Raw genomic sequence first — 17,128 nt, 5'->3', positions numbered from 1 at the left:
TTTCAATCTTTCAAACAGATGAAACGACATGTCGTTAAATCACACGACAAGTCGTTGGACCCGAGAGTCACCAAGCGATTAAGAGACCTTGGCAGAACTTATTCATCCTCGAGCTTGCGAGTTAGAGAGTGAGGGGGTAGAGAGAGAAAATGGCATGGAGAGGGAAGCTATCTCAGAACTTGAAGGAGATTAGGGTTTTGCTCTGCCAATCGTCCCCTTCAAGCGCATCCACCAGGTCCATTCAATCACTTCTTCTCTTTTATTATTTTAAATTATTTATTTTTTACAGAAATGGTAAATCTTTGTTTGATATTGCAGAACATTTGTGGAGAAGAATTACAAGGATCTGAAGAGTGCAAACCCCAAATTGCCCATCTTGATTCGGGAATGCAGAGGGATTGAACCTCAGTTGTGGGCTAGATATGGTATTCCCATCCCACCCTTCCTTTTTTTTTTTCTATGAATTTTTATTTTTATTTTTACATTTTTCAGTGATTTTTAGAATTCGAAATGCTTAAATTCAAGTAAATATTGTGTGTCGTTTTCAACAAACAAATAAATAAATAAACTGTGTATCGTCATTGGGTTAAGGTAGATATTAGCTCTCACTGCATTGCCTTGTGATTTATGAATAATTATGGAATCCAACATATGACTGCCGTCTGTTTGGTTGCTACTTGGATTCCAGTCTTTTAATAATTCATAAGATGATTTCTAATAAGCACGCAGGCGCACAAGTATATGCATCTTTCAAATGATGGAGTCTGCTCATTTTAGGGCCTTTTTCAATAACATTTTTAGTTTTTAAGCAAATATAGAGAAGGGGAAATAAGAGAATAGTGGGAAGAGAGAAAATAGATCTGAGTTAGTAAGGAGAAAATGTTTGAGAGGGGATGATAGTTTTTTTTGGTGAAAAAAAGTTTAGGAGGAGGGGAGGCAACTCCATCCCCTCAGGGCATACCACAAGCCTCTTTGAGACTCTTTGAGAACTTACAGAGGGGTCTTAGACTTGTAGCCTCTTTTTTGGTTTTTACAGATAGCCCACCAAGAGGGATTGCAGGCAGCAGGGCCGGACCTAGGCCTTGGTATGCAAAGAACAATCCTTACTAACTCAACCAACCATCGTTGGCTGATAATTTCAAAAAAAAAAAAAATTGTTTTAGTTTTAGTGGGAGCTGATCAACTAGAGGAACTTGAGATTTCTAATTGTCGGAACACTTCATATGTTTGTAGTCCAGACTTGCAATAATACCCTTTTATTATAACTAGAACTGTGTTTCACTTCAAGATGCATGTGAAAACTGCTAAGTAACGGAAAAAGGGGTGCAGCAGTATCTTGGGCAAGTGCATTGAACATTTTATAATTTATTGGTTAAAACTATTTACCATGTTTTTTCTTTGGTTCAGTGTGGAAAATGAGGTTTTATTTTTCCTTTGTCCTGTGAACTAATTACAAGTGATTGAATAAAAAGTTTGAATATTTACCGGCCATGTGCTTGTTTTCTTCACCTCCATCATATGTATGAACAAAAATGTGTATTTAAAGCCTTAGAAAATTCTAGTTATTTGATTATTGATAACTATTGAAAATAAGTTAATTCCTGAACTAAAGTTTCAGGATGTTAGGTTTAGTCAAACAATATTAGATGTATGAAAAAGATAGATGTCGCCCCTGTTACTCTAATGTGCTGAGTTTCAGTTACTGTTATGACATGTGTCACCAAATTTATGTATTTTGTTTAAGTTGAAGATGCCACGAGAGGTCGGAAGAAGAAGAATTTAGGTTCCGGCACTTAGAAGAGCATGATTGCTAGCAATAGAACATGTCTTTTTCAGGTGGCCGAACAATAATGGTTCTAGCTAGCCTCCACCAGTTGGTTCATAGGATTTTTTAAAGTTGGAGCTAAACCTTTTATTAATTTCCTTTTTTTTTCATTTCTTCTGTACGGAATCCTTTAGAAATCCCAAGGCTTGGCTTTGCTTTCTATTTTACCAATAACGCACATGTTATGGACATGCATAGACTAATTTGAATAGGTCATGTTAGAATTGTATTTCAAGTATGGAGAAATTTTGCAATAAGCAACCTTAAAGGTGTAGGGACTCGAGTCTGCCTGCTTTCACCCTATTGGATAACAGCTTTACCTATCTAGTTGTCATTTTGGGTGGGGATTAACAGCAAAGTGGGTTTGGATATGACTACTTGACGAATGGTAAACAACTCTCTCCCTTCACAATAAGGTGCCTGTACTTAATGACGCACTTTCTGCCGCACTGTGTCATGGTCTGATATGGGAGGACTTAGATGGAATGGGTTCGCTGCCATTTGGCTTCCCTCGTCCAATAATGCAATATCATGTGCAAGTTTTTCTCCACATGGCAATGTGTTATTGGATTGAGACGCCACATGGCGGTGAACCTGTTCCATCTAAGTCATTCTCGTTATATTGCTCATTCTTAATGTACTTTTATTCAACCTATGTACGTTCCTTTATTGGTTCTTTAGTCGTGTTCTGTTAACTGGAATTTTGCGCCATATTGCTCCGCAAACTTAACGTTTGATTATTTAACAGACATGGGTGTTGAGAGGGGCGTTCGATTGGAAGGTTTAACAGAGCCACAGATTTCGAAGGCACTAGAGGACCTTGTTAAAGTGGGGGAGTCTCTGAAAGCCTGATAATCGACAGTGTGAAATGAAATAAATTTGCATTCACGGGAAATTCATTCCTCTGACGCCTGCCCTTTATATAGATCAGGCGTTTCTTGTGTAAGATGATTCTTTGGGTTGCTTACGCAGTAATGCGTGTGTTGTAGTTTCAATAATTCATGTATTTTCCATCTTCCATTAAGAACAAATCTTCTGCAAATTGAATTCTGCGCTTCCTTTTCGAGTTTGCCCTCTGTTGGCCTAGTTATCAAGATGCAAACAAACCCGACATTGTGAGTTGCAGAAGAAAATATTTCACACACCTCTTCACAATTTCGACACACGCTTATTAATTCATGTCATTTGATTTTTATTCGAACCAAAGGGCCAAGAATGGAGAACACTATGCTGGGGGAGTACGCGAGCGTGAAAATCACTTACCTAACCAAATTGAAAATTGTGAAAATAAAAACATGGATTACCATCATTACTCTTACACCGCCATTCATTGATCCTTTTTTAACTGTTGACATCACGGGCATGATGTCAGCCCACTATCGCCACCATCCCCCAATCGCTATCGTCGTCACCACCCTCAACCACCGCAATTGGAACCACCATCGTCACCACAACAGCACCATCGGTCCTCTCCATTGAGGGACACCAATCCGACAATCGAATTTTCATCTCTTATTTATACATATCATCCTAAAAAAGTTTATCAAAATCGAATTTCATTTAAGACGACTTGTCTTAATTTAATGAAAAAAATAGACGAACATAATTTTTTGTAACTAAAATGACTGCTCTCTAATTAAGTGGTTACATGATTTTCGGTTTTGATGTTTTTTTTTCGAAAATGATCGTTGAATTAAGAGATGAAAATTCAACGATTGGACCGTCAAAATTTACTATAGATTGGGTCCCTCTAGCTTATTTGAGGAATCATCAACGGAAAGGGACTATTACAAAAATATTACAACCAAACACAAATTGATTAATCGTTTTCTTTGATACCAGCTACCTTTTCTAAGTTTTCATCCCCATAAAATTATCTCGAACTAAAGGGCCAAATACATTTTCAAATTATAAAAAATGCAAAGTTTTATTTATCATTTTACTAAATAACTAATAATTATTTAAGTCTTATTAATTGAAGGTGTAATTAAGTGAAAATTTTTTATTTTTTATTTTTTTTTCTGTTGAACGATAAATTTGTTAAATTAACGTATTGAATACGATTGGCAACGTAAAGAAAGGATAAGACTTTGGTACCACGACAATAAAGACACCGTGTAGGACACACAGCAACCTAAAGACTTGTAATAATTCTGGGTGCGGTGTCCACTACGTCGACGTCGGGGTCGGACAAAGTCTCTGCCCTCTACTTCTCCCGTGTGTTGTTGGTTGATTGTGCCGTACGACGTCGTCTCCTCCCGTTAAAGTTAAACTGTCTCGCTCGTCTCCATTCTCGTCACTATCCCGATACGACCTCGTTCCGATCTCCCCATTCTCCACGGCCCACAGTCGCAATCCCTAAATCAGGTAATTCATCACCCTCTACATTGGGATCATATCTATTTCAATCTTGTTTCCCCCCGTATATTTATGGTCGAGATCAAAATTTCTTCGTTTCGTTTTGACAATTTCGATTACAATTTTGGGTCGATCAGCATTTTTTTTGGCGAATTATGGGTTACGTGGGATCGTTTAGGTTTGTGCACGTTGTTTAATTAGTTCTTAATTTGTTTCAAGTTTTGAATTTGCATCGATTTTATCTGGGCATCAGTTGCTTTGATTGAATATTTACTTGAATTGTTTCAAATTGTTTTACCCAGCTTGAATTGTGGATTTGTTGCTTCAAAGCACTCGATTGCATCTTTTTGCTTTGAGAATTTTCTTTTTACTTTTGTTGCTCTCGGTTGAGACTTGAGCGCTATCGATTAGAAGAATTGGTGGAAGAATGTTCACGTAGTCCACTCAACTTACTTAGAATTAGGCATATGAAGAGCTTAGTTATGGCCCGTGTCGCTGCATTCCACAGTAAACGAGACAAGCAGGATTTTTGTGATGAGTTGATGCAATGTACTTGTTCGCTGGTTTCCTTCAATTTTTCTAAGCTAGAGGTCCTTTATATGGTGCTGTAGATTTTTGATCAAATTCTGGTAGAAAGTGTAATTGTTACCATTTTGGAAGTAGGCAATGTTCCTGATGTATGTTAATGTTTTGGGTTCGTCGTGGATATAGTAGTTTTTAGAGTCGGTAAGATTGGACTAAATATATAGAGATCTTATATGTGGAAGTTTATGCTCCAAAAGATGGTGGTGTAACTGTGTTCAGCTGGATATGCATTTCTGAGAAGTTTCTTGGTTTGCACTCGGTCAACACAGCACTTTTATTGTGCCAAAAAGCAATTAGTAGTTTGGACAGAATTTATAGCTAGGTGACAATGCTTTGGTATTGATAGGTTTAAATTAATGGGAAATTAGCTGCAGGATTACATAGAGGAGAGGGAACTGTTGATTTTGATGCGAATTTATTATTGTTTCTTAAGTGCTTATCAACCAAACAAGTACTGCTCATGCTGTGTTACTCGTACCAAATAAATCCTGTCTTTTCAGCTTAAGGTCAAAGATATGGTGCGTTGGTAAAGTTCTTGGGGAAAACTAAAAATTCTGCTAACCAGAAAGATGAAATATCCTTACGCAGTGCTATTCTAAATATAATCTCCTGCCCACGGTTAACCTTGTATTTTACTTGTCATCTGATTTTTATAAATCTATGCAAGGCCTAAATATGTTTAAAGATATTGAGTTCATTTGTACAAAAGCCATCCCTGAGTATGTTATTGATGAGATAATTTGCCCTTTTTATTTCAGTACAATGGCATCTTCTTCGGACTCATGGATAAAGGAATATAATGAAGCAACAAAACTTGCTGATGATATCAGTGGTATGATATCCGAACTGAGTACATTGCCTGCAGGTCCTGACACCCAGCGTCATGTCTCTGCTATACGGCGGAAGATTACAATATTGGGGACTAGACTTGATAGCTTACAGTCCCTTCTGTCAAAACTCCCTGGAAAACAGCACATGTAAGTCATCATAGTTGACTTGTTTTAATGCATACACCAAACTGCTATTGGAACAAATATAGGAATTGAACAATGTTGTATGCTCTTCTTTCATTTCCGGTTTCTATTGGTCAATGTAGCATGTGACGGTGTTTATTCCCAAGTTATGAGTTCTTTGAGTATGTATTTCATGTGATCACCTTTTGTGATAAAAGCACATGAAACTTTTGATCAAAATCAAACATAGTTATTGTAAGATAGTCCATCATAATGTTAAAGATACTTCTGGCTATCATTGTATGACATTATTTATGCTGCCATTTTTGAAACTCAGATCAGAGAAAGAGATGAATCGTCGAAAGGATATGATAGGAAATTTACGATCGAAAGTGAAGCAGATGGCTTCAACATTGACGTCCAACTCTTCCAACCGAGATAGCTTGCTGGGGTCAGAAATAAATAAAACTGATGCCATGGGAAGAACAGTTGGACTAGACAACTACGGCCTTGTTGGTTTGCAAAGACAAATTATGAAAGGTAAGCTGCTTATCCAGATCTAACTATTTGTTGTTCTGTAATATTTGCACATGGTTTGATTTTCACAATATTGATCTTTACATGATGTTCCTATGAAGCAGAGCAAGATGAGGGGCTTGAGAAATTGGAGGAGACTGTAATAAGCACAAAACATATTGCATTGGCAGTCAATGAAGAACTTGACCTACACACTAGACTTATTGTATGTCCTTGCGTTCTAGTACTTGTGCTTTTGAATCTTCCATCAGTAATTACTTATTTATCTAAAATGTATTTGTACTCTCAGTATTACTTATTCTTTCTGGCCCATTGTGCAGGATGACTTGGATGATCATGTGGAAGTTACGGACTCTCGGCTACGGGTAATCATCTAACTCGTATTTTAAATTATTGTGGACCCTTGTTTAGCAAATGACTGTTGCACACGTCTTTTCTTCCCACCTGTTTTAATTCTCGGAAACAAAGAAAATCAACAGTGAAAAAAAGACTATTGTGTACCTTGACAAGCAAAGATGTGTCCCTGGTGGAAATTTTTTTAGAGCATCTTGTCGTTCATAAAATGCATTTTGATTAGTGTGGGCTGTAGTTAATTCTTTGCTTGGTATTTCTTAGGAAAAAATTATTACTAAAAGTAAGCCCAATAGGAGGAAATATTAGATGCTGTCAAGTGAAGAAATTATGTTACGTTAAAGATGTTAGGAATTGCTAGAGAGACTGAAGGAAAGTGATGGGATTTAAGTGATAAAATTCTTTATTCTTTTTTCATCTTTTGGACAGCCACTGGTTCATGCTTTTACATATGTAACTCCAAACTGAGGGTTTTGGCTCGGATCGTGAGGAATAGCTTAGGCCCCATTTGGTATCCTACTTAAGAATTGGACTACAAAATTTGATTTTATAAAAAAAAAAAAAAATTTAAGTTTTGATTTAACTTTTTAAAATTCAAAGAACCGTGTTTGGTAGGCAACTTCTCAAAAAATATCCTACTCAAAGACTTTGGGTGGTGTCTTACAGTGAAAAAAAGGCTTGTAGACGAACTAGAATCATATGAATTAGATTCCAGATTTGATTTGAGGTTTGGTGATGAAGCTTTTAGAGCGTGTTATAGTCTCTGTGGGGGTATTATATCATGCCAAGGACTGTCGCTGAAGTTGATTGTTTTGATTTCTTTGCTTTCTTTCCTTAAGAATTGCACTAGTTTAACGTGAGCAAATATTAATCACATAATATTTTGTCTACCCGTTATTGCCAAAACAGCGGGTGCAGAAGAACTTGGCAGTTTTGAACAAGCGGACAAAGGGTGGTTGCTCTTGCATGTGCATTGCTTTTATCTGTCGTCGGGATAGTAGTTCTGATTGCTGTGATTTTTTTGCTGATCAAATACTTGTAATCATGCCAACTATAAGTCTATACCGAGTCTCATGATTTCCAGTTTGTGTGTGTTCGATGTGGATTGCTGTCTTCGTTGTGATGATGTATTCGGCTTTCTTGGTTTTTTGGGTTTGTGAATTTGTGTGTTGTTGAAATAATTGTAAATTTTATTTATTGGCACGTATTAGTACCATATTTGAATAGTTTCTGTTTTTCATTGTTTGATACATCGTTCCTATCGGTTAATATGCATGAATGAATTTGGAAGCATGTTTTGAAAGACTTTGACATCAACTCAAAACAATCAGTCATTCGTAAGAGCAGCAGTTTTATAAAACTCCTTTGCCATTGGATGTTCTTCTTTTAGGCTCCGTTTGATGGGTTGGATGAGATAGATTGTGATCAATTAAAATAGACTTGAGCTCAATACGTTGTGAGAGGTCTGGTGGTATTTCTCTTCGCTTAGAAGTGAGAGGTCTTAGGTTCGAATCTCATGGATGACGAATTTGATACCAAATTAAACTGCTTATTGCGTGTCTTAGTTGAACTCTCGTTCCCTTAATGTAAAAATGTCGATGTACTCAAAAAAACGTCGAACACTAACCCCTTGAAAAAATTTCACATCAAACGGTAATGGGAATGAACTCCACACAAATCTATACACTTTCATCACATATTTGTTTGTTTTTTATACAACGGTTCATATCTGGTGATTTAACGTTAACGTTGGAAGATTAATGAATCGAAAAACATGACCGCATGAGCAATGATCAATGCTCTCAAGGGCTTGAGTTGCAAGCTACTGGCTTTTGTTCATGAGAGGCAAGAAGTAGCTAAGGAATTGACCAAGTGGGTATGGCATTTTTCCCTGGGTTACTGGAGTCGAATTCGCCGTCCTAACTCTCACAAGTAGTCAACAATATTACTAGACTGTTCTATTAGTAACATTTATCCCTTTTATGTAGTTCAAGGATACATATTTTTCCAGTCTTGAAAAAATGTCTCAAATTCGAATACCTTGGGCCATCTCTAATGGAGAGGGCTAAAGGTCTAAAAGCCAAAAAATACTCTGATTCGTCAAAAAACTCATCTCCAATTGATGACTAGAGTATAATTCTATAAAGCCCACAAAATTATTATTTGGGCAAAGGGCTATTAGGCAAATCAAATGTAGCCCTTTTTTTAACCCCTTTTATTGGACCTAACTTTCAATAATTGATTCAAACTCAATAACTAGATTTGAAAGTCTGCAACGGTAGTTTAATTAAATTAATCAATAAATTTAAAATATTAAGTTAAAACTAATAAATTATAGGGGATGCTGTGTTTAGCCTTTTGGTTGGAGATGATATATGAATATGGTCTGACCCTGTTTATTTAAAAATAAATTTTTACAGAATTATAATTCTAGATGAAGTTATATCTAGCCTTTTCAATTAGAGATAGCTTTACAATGAAGACAAACTATAGGCCTCGTAGGCCGAACATTTGCGGTTTGGGCCATGTTGATTTGTAGGTAGATGGCACAAAGCGCAGTAAGCAACCTCTTTCTTTCCTTTTGAACTGACAGCCATGGCTCTCTGACTTCATCACCGGTACGCGTCGTCCACCATTACAGTCAAACCTAAAGTCCGATTCCGTGCGATTTTCAGGTAAATTTCTTCTTCTCAAAACACTCTTTCTCTGCACAGCTTAAATTGCATGTATAATATATGTATATACCTATATTGCTCCACATATGCAAATTTTGGGACTTTCTTTCTGCTTAATCTCGTTTCCCTGCAAAATTTGCTACAAAATTTCATACCCAATTGGCCAATTCCTTTGCGAATTAGGGTTTTTCTTGTTAATTTTCTAATTGCTTTACAGAACCAGTGGCGTTGGCCATTGATGCAAGAGGGTTTATGTAAGAATTAAGCGAAAAAAAATTGTCAAATCAAATAAAGATGAGTAATGTGCCGAAAGAAGCGATAGAAGTTGTAGCACAGAGCATTGGCATTACCAATTTGTCCCCCGATGTCGCTCTTGCTCTTACCCCGGATGTTGAGTACCGGGTCCGAGAGATCATGCAGGTATTTGCTTTGTTAATGCTGTTACAGTAGGTTTGTGCTCAATTTTATTCAGTATAATTTGGCATTTGTGTGGTTGTAGATTGGTTCAACATTTGGTTTTCACAAAAATGAAAGAACTAGCTTTAATTTACTTGTTGCATTTGGATGTATGAATTGGACATATCCGAGAGTGTTGAAGTGTAAATTCTTATCCTTCATTGCCAATTGTAACTCAAAAATATTATTTTACAAAATATCCCTTAAATGTTTGGTTTTCTTATCGGTAAATAAGAGTTAAGGGAAAATTTAATCTGTAAATAAGAGTCAAGGGAAAAGTTCAAGCCGAGAAGCAACTTCTTGTTTTCTTCTTTAAGGTAGATTATCGTTCAGTTAAGCAAATAATAGGTTTGAGTTCATTATGTGGTCTATGCGTTCCATTTATGCCAGTGAGGAAACAAATGCTTGTCATTTTATAATTGCAGGAGGCAATTAAATGCATGCGGCATTCGAGACGGACTATTCTGACTACAGATGATGTGGATAGTGCACTTAAATTAAGAAACGTGGACGTAAGCCATAATTTATTTTCAGATATGAGTTCCTTTGAGGAGGTGTTTTAATTTTGTGGTTTTCTTTATCTTGGAGAGTAAAGATTGCTTCCTTTCATTCTAAATGCTTTATAAATTGTCTCAGTTTTCTTTCTGTTAGTTTGCTTGCTTTTTTTTTTTTTTTCTTTTTTTTGTCTTTTTGGAACTTTGTTAACGTTTAGTTAAATGCTTGGAGCATCTTTTTGTTGTATGATTAATACATTGTAGTATACACGTTAGAACTTATAATCTTTATGGTAAGACCTTGGGGATCTTTTATGGAATTAAGTCTGAACTCTATTGAACAGAAAAATGGAATTAAGTCTGAACCCTAAACAGAAAAATGCTTCCTGGACTCGTAAGATAAAGGAGATGGGAAAAGATTCTTAGAAGGATAAAAGTATTCAATACTCTAATAGGAATGAAATCTTGGGACAATCTCCTGGAAAGGGGACTTCTTCGCCTTCTATCTACGCTGTGCAGGAAAGCCCCTAAACCATTTTATTTGCTTCCTAGCCTTGATATGAGAATGCAATTTGAGCACCTCTACAAGATAGACCCGATAGGTCCCATTTCTATTTGGTTCCCAAGAACGGGGCATTTTGTGACATTCCTGTGATAGGTCCCATTTGTTTCTCTTTGTGACTACTCAGCCCAAAGCCTTGAGTATTGTTCAAGGACGTGCTGCATGAGTTATTCAAAACCTTAATCCAATTATGAAATACCTTCTCTCCCACTTCACACCTTGGTACGCACTGTTCTTATATGTATATAGAAAGAGATGTGGGATCATTTTCTCAGAAAATGAAATTATAATAAATTTTGAGGGAGCGGATATGTTATGCAGTCTGATATAGTGTGGTAGGATCTATTAACTGATGGATAGAATGGTGCTCCACATGTCTAAGCCAACATTCCCTCCCCACCCACACCAAAAAAAAAAAAAAAACCCCTCCTCTTCCTCCTCCTTTTTTGGTTTGTTAGGGGTTTGTGTGTCTTTGAGCGTCTTAAAGTGTATCATGTTTGTCCCATGTGTGTGGATACTGTGCTGAAAAATAGGGATTTCTAAGGGGCAGTTTGATAACCATTTCATTTTTACCTTTTGTTTTCACTTTTTTGAAAACTGAACTCTTTTTAGGTAGTCAGTTTTCAATTTTTGTTTTCACAAAAAAAAAAAAAAAAAAAAACTGATCACTACTTTCTTGAGTTTTCAGTGTATGGTTTTTAGTTTCCATTTTTTAAAAAAAAAACAGAAAATAGTTACCAAACAAGATTTCAGTTTTAAGTTTTAAAAAAGTGAAAACCAAGAACTGAAAGCGGAATGGTTATCAAACGGCCCTTAAGTTTGAAAAGGTTGTCCATTGCTTTTAGTTTCTGATTTTATTTGTTTAACTCATGTTCACCTTCTCAATAAACAAAGATAAAAATTTGTATGTCTTCTACATGCAATAGCCAATATATGGGTTTGCCTCTGGAGATCCTTTGAGATTCAAGAGAGCTGCTGGACATAAGGATTTGTTCTACATTGATGACAAGGATGTGGAATTTAAAGATGTAAGTGCTTGTTGATGACTTGAAATATAGGTTTTCTATGCGAAATATATCAATTACTTTCTTCTTATATATTGCGTGATATTATAGGTCATTGAAGCACCTTTACCAAGGGCACCACTTGATGTATCAATTACTGCTCACTGGCTGGCAATTGAAGGTGTTCAACCTGCAATTCCAGAAAATGCTTCTGTTGAAGGTAGCTGCTGAACTTATATACAAGATTTTCTTGGCTAATTTAGGTATCTAGTCTTTACCAAGGTTTTTCTCCTAGTCTACCATGCCGAGGCAGGCATCATATTTTGAATTATAATTTGCATATCCACTATGTAAACCCCTTATTTAATCACGTTCTGCTCTGATTAATGATGATATATTTCATTTCTAATAATTTGCTTAATCATTGTTCTGTTTTCCGAAGTATGACCAATTTTATTTGAAAGTTAACTTTACCATCAATACTAATTTGGATTGCCATAATGCTTTGCTTTGTAGCACTTGCAGCGTACTCTGATGTCAAAAAATCTGAATACAAGGAAGATGGACTTCCTGTAGAGATTAAATTGCCTGTTAAGCATGTATTGTCAAGGGAACTTCAGGTATTTTCTTTTTCCTTGTTCTTTGTGCACTTCACGTAAAATAATATCTAATGCCAATTTCCCTGTGGTTGCCTCTGCAGCTTTACTTTGAGAAGATTACAGAGCTTACTCGCAGGTCTAGTTCCACCCTCTTCAAAGAAGCATTAGTGAGCTTGGCAACAGATTCCGGACTCCATGCGTTGGTTCCATACTTCACATGCTTTGTTGCTGATGAGGTAGTGATTCTGGTGATATCTTAAATTGGGACTGATTGCTTTTTGTTATGCATTGTAAGTGACTTTTTCCTGCAATTGTCTCAGGTTACACGGAATTTGAATAATTTCCCTCTGCTATTTGCTTTGATGCGTCTTGTCCGGAGCCTTCTTCAAAATCCTCATATACATATTGAACCTTATGTAAGCAGTGCATTCTATCAACTGTTTATGTAAGCAGTGCATTCTATCAACTGTTGAAGTACATAGATTTTGTAGCTATATAATCTTCAATCTGATATTTCAGAAGAATTTATAGTTTTTCTATCAGCTATTTAAAAGTTCCATTTCAAGTTAGGTTTTGTGTATCTAATTTTGTAATTTGTTCCAGCTACAACAATTGATGCCATCTGTTATTACCTGCCTTGTTGCAAAAAGATTAGGGAATAGATACACTGACAATCACTGGGAACTTAGAAACTTTACAGCAAACCTGGTGTCTTCAATTTGCAAAAGGTGAAGACTTTTTTTATTTATTTTTTGTTAAACCTATTTCTTTGTTTAAGGCATAGATACATGTAACAAGTATAGCAATGTTGTGCAATATATGCGTACCAAAAAGAAGAAAAAGTTGATTGTTAAATTCAATTTGGTTCATCATGTCTCATGCATTGGTCATTGGAAAATCTTGTTTATATTGCGTGAAGGTCATTCTTGTAACGTACAATTATATTTACGCATACTAAGCCAAAGGCTGGAACGTGTATATGGCATTATTGAATGGTTGTGTGATCTAAGTACACTGCAAGTGTATATTATAGTCAGGGCTCCTTTTACATAAATCAAGAACCATGTTCCAACTAACATAGGTGACTCAGTCTGCCAGATTTATAATTTTAGTAAAACTTAGTCTGACATTGTGACCAATTACCCTTTTTGAATAAATTGGCAACATACAGACTGTTTAAAAATAATGGGATACTGGATTATTTAAAATTCTAGCCTTATGTCAAGATATTTCTATATTTTATTAGCAGTGTGTTTTTGCAGATTTGGGCATGTTTATCACAATCTTCAACCACGTTTGACAAGGACTCTGCTTCATGCTTTCTTGGATCCAACAAAAGCATTATCTCAGCATTATGGTGCAATTCAAGGGCTAGCAGCTCTTGGTCCCGCTGTGGTATGCTCAAGTGCATACTTTTATGTTACATGAATTTTCTAATAAGGCTGCAGTCTCTTGCGTGTTGGAAATATTTTCTAAGCACAGTTGCATTTAGTTTTAATTGTGGCTGCCTTCATGGCCTTGGTTTTTCTACTTTTCCTACTAGAAACATCTTTTGTGTTGGCTTTGAGAAAATTGAGATGCTTCTTAATGTTGGACAGGTTCGTCTACTCATACTTCCAAATCTTGATTCGTATATGCAACTTCTTGAGCCAGAAATGATACTTGAGAAGCAAAAGAATGAGTTAAAGAGGCAAGAAGCTTGGCGTGTCTATGGAGCTTTGCTGGTTAGTTCATATTTCAATCTGAATTTTGTTGTTATGTGCATGGGTTTGCTATCAAATTGACTTTGACATGGTATGCCACTTCCAGAATGCTGCTGGCCAATGTATGCATGATCGGCTGAAGCTGTTCCATAGTCTGTTGTCTCCTCCAGCTCATGCCGTTTGGAAAAGGAATGGAAAGGTTGCAACAACAATGACAAGTACGCTTTCCTTAACTTCTTTAATTGCTATGGTATGTTCCCTGAACATACATTGATCCATTCATATTGCTCTGTGCGAGTGGTGTGATTTGCGTTCAGTATTCAGGGTAATGTGAATCATACACACATGTATATACATTATGTTGGAAAACTTAAGAAAGGGATGTAACTTCTTTCATAAGAGAAAGGATTGCATGGGGCCCAACTCAATGCAATCCTATTATCCAAACTGTTCACTTGTTAGGTACCTACTTGAGGATTGTCTTTACAAAATAACAGCTAAATAAGGAATCAGGTAGTCATCTAAATGTGATAAGTATATGGACAAACACAGTATTCCTATTTGAGGATTGTCTTTACAAAACAACAGCTAAATGAGAAATCAGGTAGTCATCTAACTTTGATAAATATATGGACAAACATAGTATTCGTGATAACCACTAAATAATCATGATGATAATCCAACTACAGTGGAATTTGTGGCTGTATTAAAAGATACTAAAGATAGTATAATGAGCCATAGAGTAGCTAGTAATTGTCTTCCTTTGGAAGATGGTTGAGTGTGAGACAAGGTGATGCATGTATGTGCTATGATATACTGTATGTAATCCACCCACTTAATGAGGCTGATATCTCATACCAAGCAGAATTGGAATAGATGTGTTTTGTGCCAAGTTTGTTGAAAAACGATGCATGACCTATAACTGTGGAGATCAGATATTGGCTTTTAATATAATTCTGACAGAATCATTGTTGTCCATGCTTCTGTAATGTAAGTTGCAAGTGATAGATTTTTGATATGGCAGTTAGTTTTAGATGGTCATTGTCAGTGTTTGCTTCTGTTTGTCACTAAATTCGGTGTGTGGTTGTAGAACTGACAGGAAATAAAGTGATAGTGGAAACTTCAGAATGGTATGAATTATACTGGCCTGTTGAATGGTTTTGGGTGCTAGAAATGTTGTCCTGTATAGTGTTTGTTGTTTCAATCTTTCAAGGAACATGGTAAGGGTGAAATTATACTGTAAATCTGGTTCAATACTTGATTCTTCTTAATTGCCTCTTTAAGTTTCTCCCTCCGTGCACATGCATACTGGCCTCGGGATATGCGTTTGCATGGGTCAAACGTATGCAACTATAATACAGCTAACCAAAAATATTTTCTTTGTAAGACCAATCTGCTTAGAGCTGTAAAAATTTATGCAAAACACATGTTTCTTCCCTTCACATGGTAGCTTTAGCCTTGAGAGAACACGGTTTGAAGATGGTGACAAGTTTGTTTACCTCAATTAAGTTGAATATGTACTTTTTCCCATATCATCCTTGTGCTTAACCTCCTGTTCAATCTAGATAAACGCAAAGCAAGCACAGACAACATGATGCAACAACCACCACTCAAAAAACTAGCTACTGATGGTGCAGTGGGAGCAATGCCAATGAACTCCATGCAAGTTGACATGCAAGGAGCTGCAGGTGGATTCTCCACATCTGTATCAATGTCCCACCAGTTACCAAAGGAACACATGTTAGGAAGGGAGGTCAGTGGGAAAATGGTAAAGGGGTCAACAGTTCTTGCTCAGGCGTGGAAAGAGGAGACAGACGCAGGACATCTAATGGCATCGTTGTTCGAATATTTTGGGGAAAGCGTGTTCTCCTTTACACCCAAACCAGAGTTGTCTTTCTTCTTGTGATTAATTTATTGTCATCGGTATTAAGAATGTGTGAATCATTTGTTTAACTCCGATTCTTGTGTTGTAGTTAAGAGTCCTGTAGGTTATCCATTTGTATGCATACAGAAGTTTTTCGGGGAATCTCAGGCCCTTAAGTAATAGACAGATTATACTTGCAGAACTTGCTTGAAACTTTGGCACCGTTCGTTTGAAGTGATGCTGACCCGAGAAGCGCGTGATTGACGGTAGAGATATGTCCACAGAGAATCACAATCATAAAAGGAAAATACAAAAAAGTAGCATAGAACTGCTGTTTTTAGCATGAAGGTTATGTGCTCTTGGATGGTGGTGTTTTTAACGTTCCTTCTGTCTTGCTCCCTTCCCCCCTTATTTCCTGGAATTCTACTTAATAATTTAATGGTGGTTATTGAAGCCACCTTTTTGCTGAAAACACCTTCATATACTTTGAATTCGTGTATTATCTACTAACCAAAGCAAGCAAAGAAGAATCGAGGGTCATACATAAATAGAGGTATGCAAAAATTACTTCCCCTTAACCAAAGTCACTCATCCAACTTAATCATAACGCGTAAGCCAAGTTTTACTTAAAACTTCGTGTTGCTTTGCTCTCAACAGAAACGTTTAACAAATGAAGTGAGGGTCAGAGGAATATGTCCGTGCGAGTCATTTCTGTACGATTTCTAACGTTGCTGTCGAGAGTCATCGTCATGTTTTCAATACTTTTTGACAATTTGGTGAAGCCAAAGTTTGCGTTGCTCCCATACAAGTATGTTTGGTTTGGCTTGGAACGTTATCTTTGTTGTTTCTTGTTCGTGTATGACTTCATATGGAATTGGAGATGCAGTTATGTGTTTGTCCCTGAATTCCAATTTCCAATTAGACCTAGAGAGTGGATTTTACACCAACCTTCCAATTAGGGAAAACTAATCAAAACACCCAAAATTATACACTTTTAATTATCACGACATGAAAGTATTATATGATTCTCAAAATACTCATCAGGACCATCAAATCACCTAGACAAAAGCATAAAGTTAATCTTCCCCACACTAAAGAAAGTGGTCCAAGAAGACAAACAAAAGTTAACATGCAGCAAGCTGTGGTCCATAACAAAGCAAAA

At 36.5% G+C, this 17,128-nt stretch overlaps 3 protein-coding genes across 3 annotated transcripts; all 3 read left to right on the top strand.

Annotated features, from left to right (window-relative positions):
* Positions 1-73: 73 nt before the first annotated feature.
* On the top strand, positions 74-2,891 carry LOC103951425 (NADH dehydrogenase [ubiquinone] 1 alpha subcomplex subunit 2). The gene is made up of 3 exons (XM_048573322.1): positions 74-235; positions 319-425; positions 2,574-2,891. Exons 1-3 carry the CDS (start codon positions 150-152, stop codon positions 2,675-2,677), a joined length of 297 nt encoding a protein of 98 aa, XP_048429279.1. The 5' UTR covers positions 74-149; the 3' UTR covers positions 2,678-2,891.
* Positions 2,892-4,213: 1,322 nt separating this feature from the next.
* On the top strand, positions 4,214-7,835 carry LOC103951427 (syntaxin-52). Its single transcript, XM_009362788.3, is given in 7 exon segments — positions 4,214-4,361; positions 5,527-5,745; positions 6,059-6,261; positions 6,363-6,463; positions 6,579-6,623; positions 7,519-7,578; positions 7,580-7,835. Coding segments are annotated over 7 exon segments (723 nt in total). The 5' UTR covers positions 4,214-4,338; the 3' UTR covers positions 7,652-7,835.
* A 1,287-nt stretch (positions 7,836-9,122) lies between these two features.
* LOC103951428 (transcription initiation factor TFIID subunit 6) lies at positions 9,123-16,168 on the top strand. Its single transcript, XM_009362790.3, has 13 exons — positions 9,123-9,284; positions 9,502-9,704; positions 10,166-10,252; positions 11,723-11,824; positions 11,912-12,020; positions 12,317-12,420; positions 12,501-12,635; positions 12,720-12,815; positions 13,003-13,127; positions 13,662-13,794; positions 13,998-14,123; positions 14,209-14,320; positions 15,668-16,168. Exons 2-13 carry the CDS (start codon positions 9,579-9,581, stop codon positions 16,006-16,008), a joined length of 1,596 nt encoding a protein of 531 aa, XP_009361065.2. The 5' UTR covers positions 9,123-9,284; positions 9,502-9,578; the 3' UTR covers positions 16,009-16,168.
* Positions 16,169-17,128: the final 960 nt, after the last annotated feature.

This window comes from the organism of the source record quoted next, unplaced genomic scaffold (assembly GCF_019419815.1).
Source record: "Pyrus x bretschneideri cultivar Hongxiangsu unplaced genomic scaffold, Pyrus_bretschneideri_v1 Contig66, whole genome shotgun sequence".
Lineage (NCBI taxonomy): Eukaryota > Viridiplantae > Streptophyta > Magnoliopsida > Rosales > Rosaceae > Pyrus > Pyrus x bretschneideri.
Note: the sequence above shows the minus strand (reverse complement) of the source record. Positions and strands in the feature narration are given on the sequence as shown.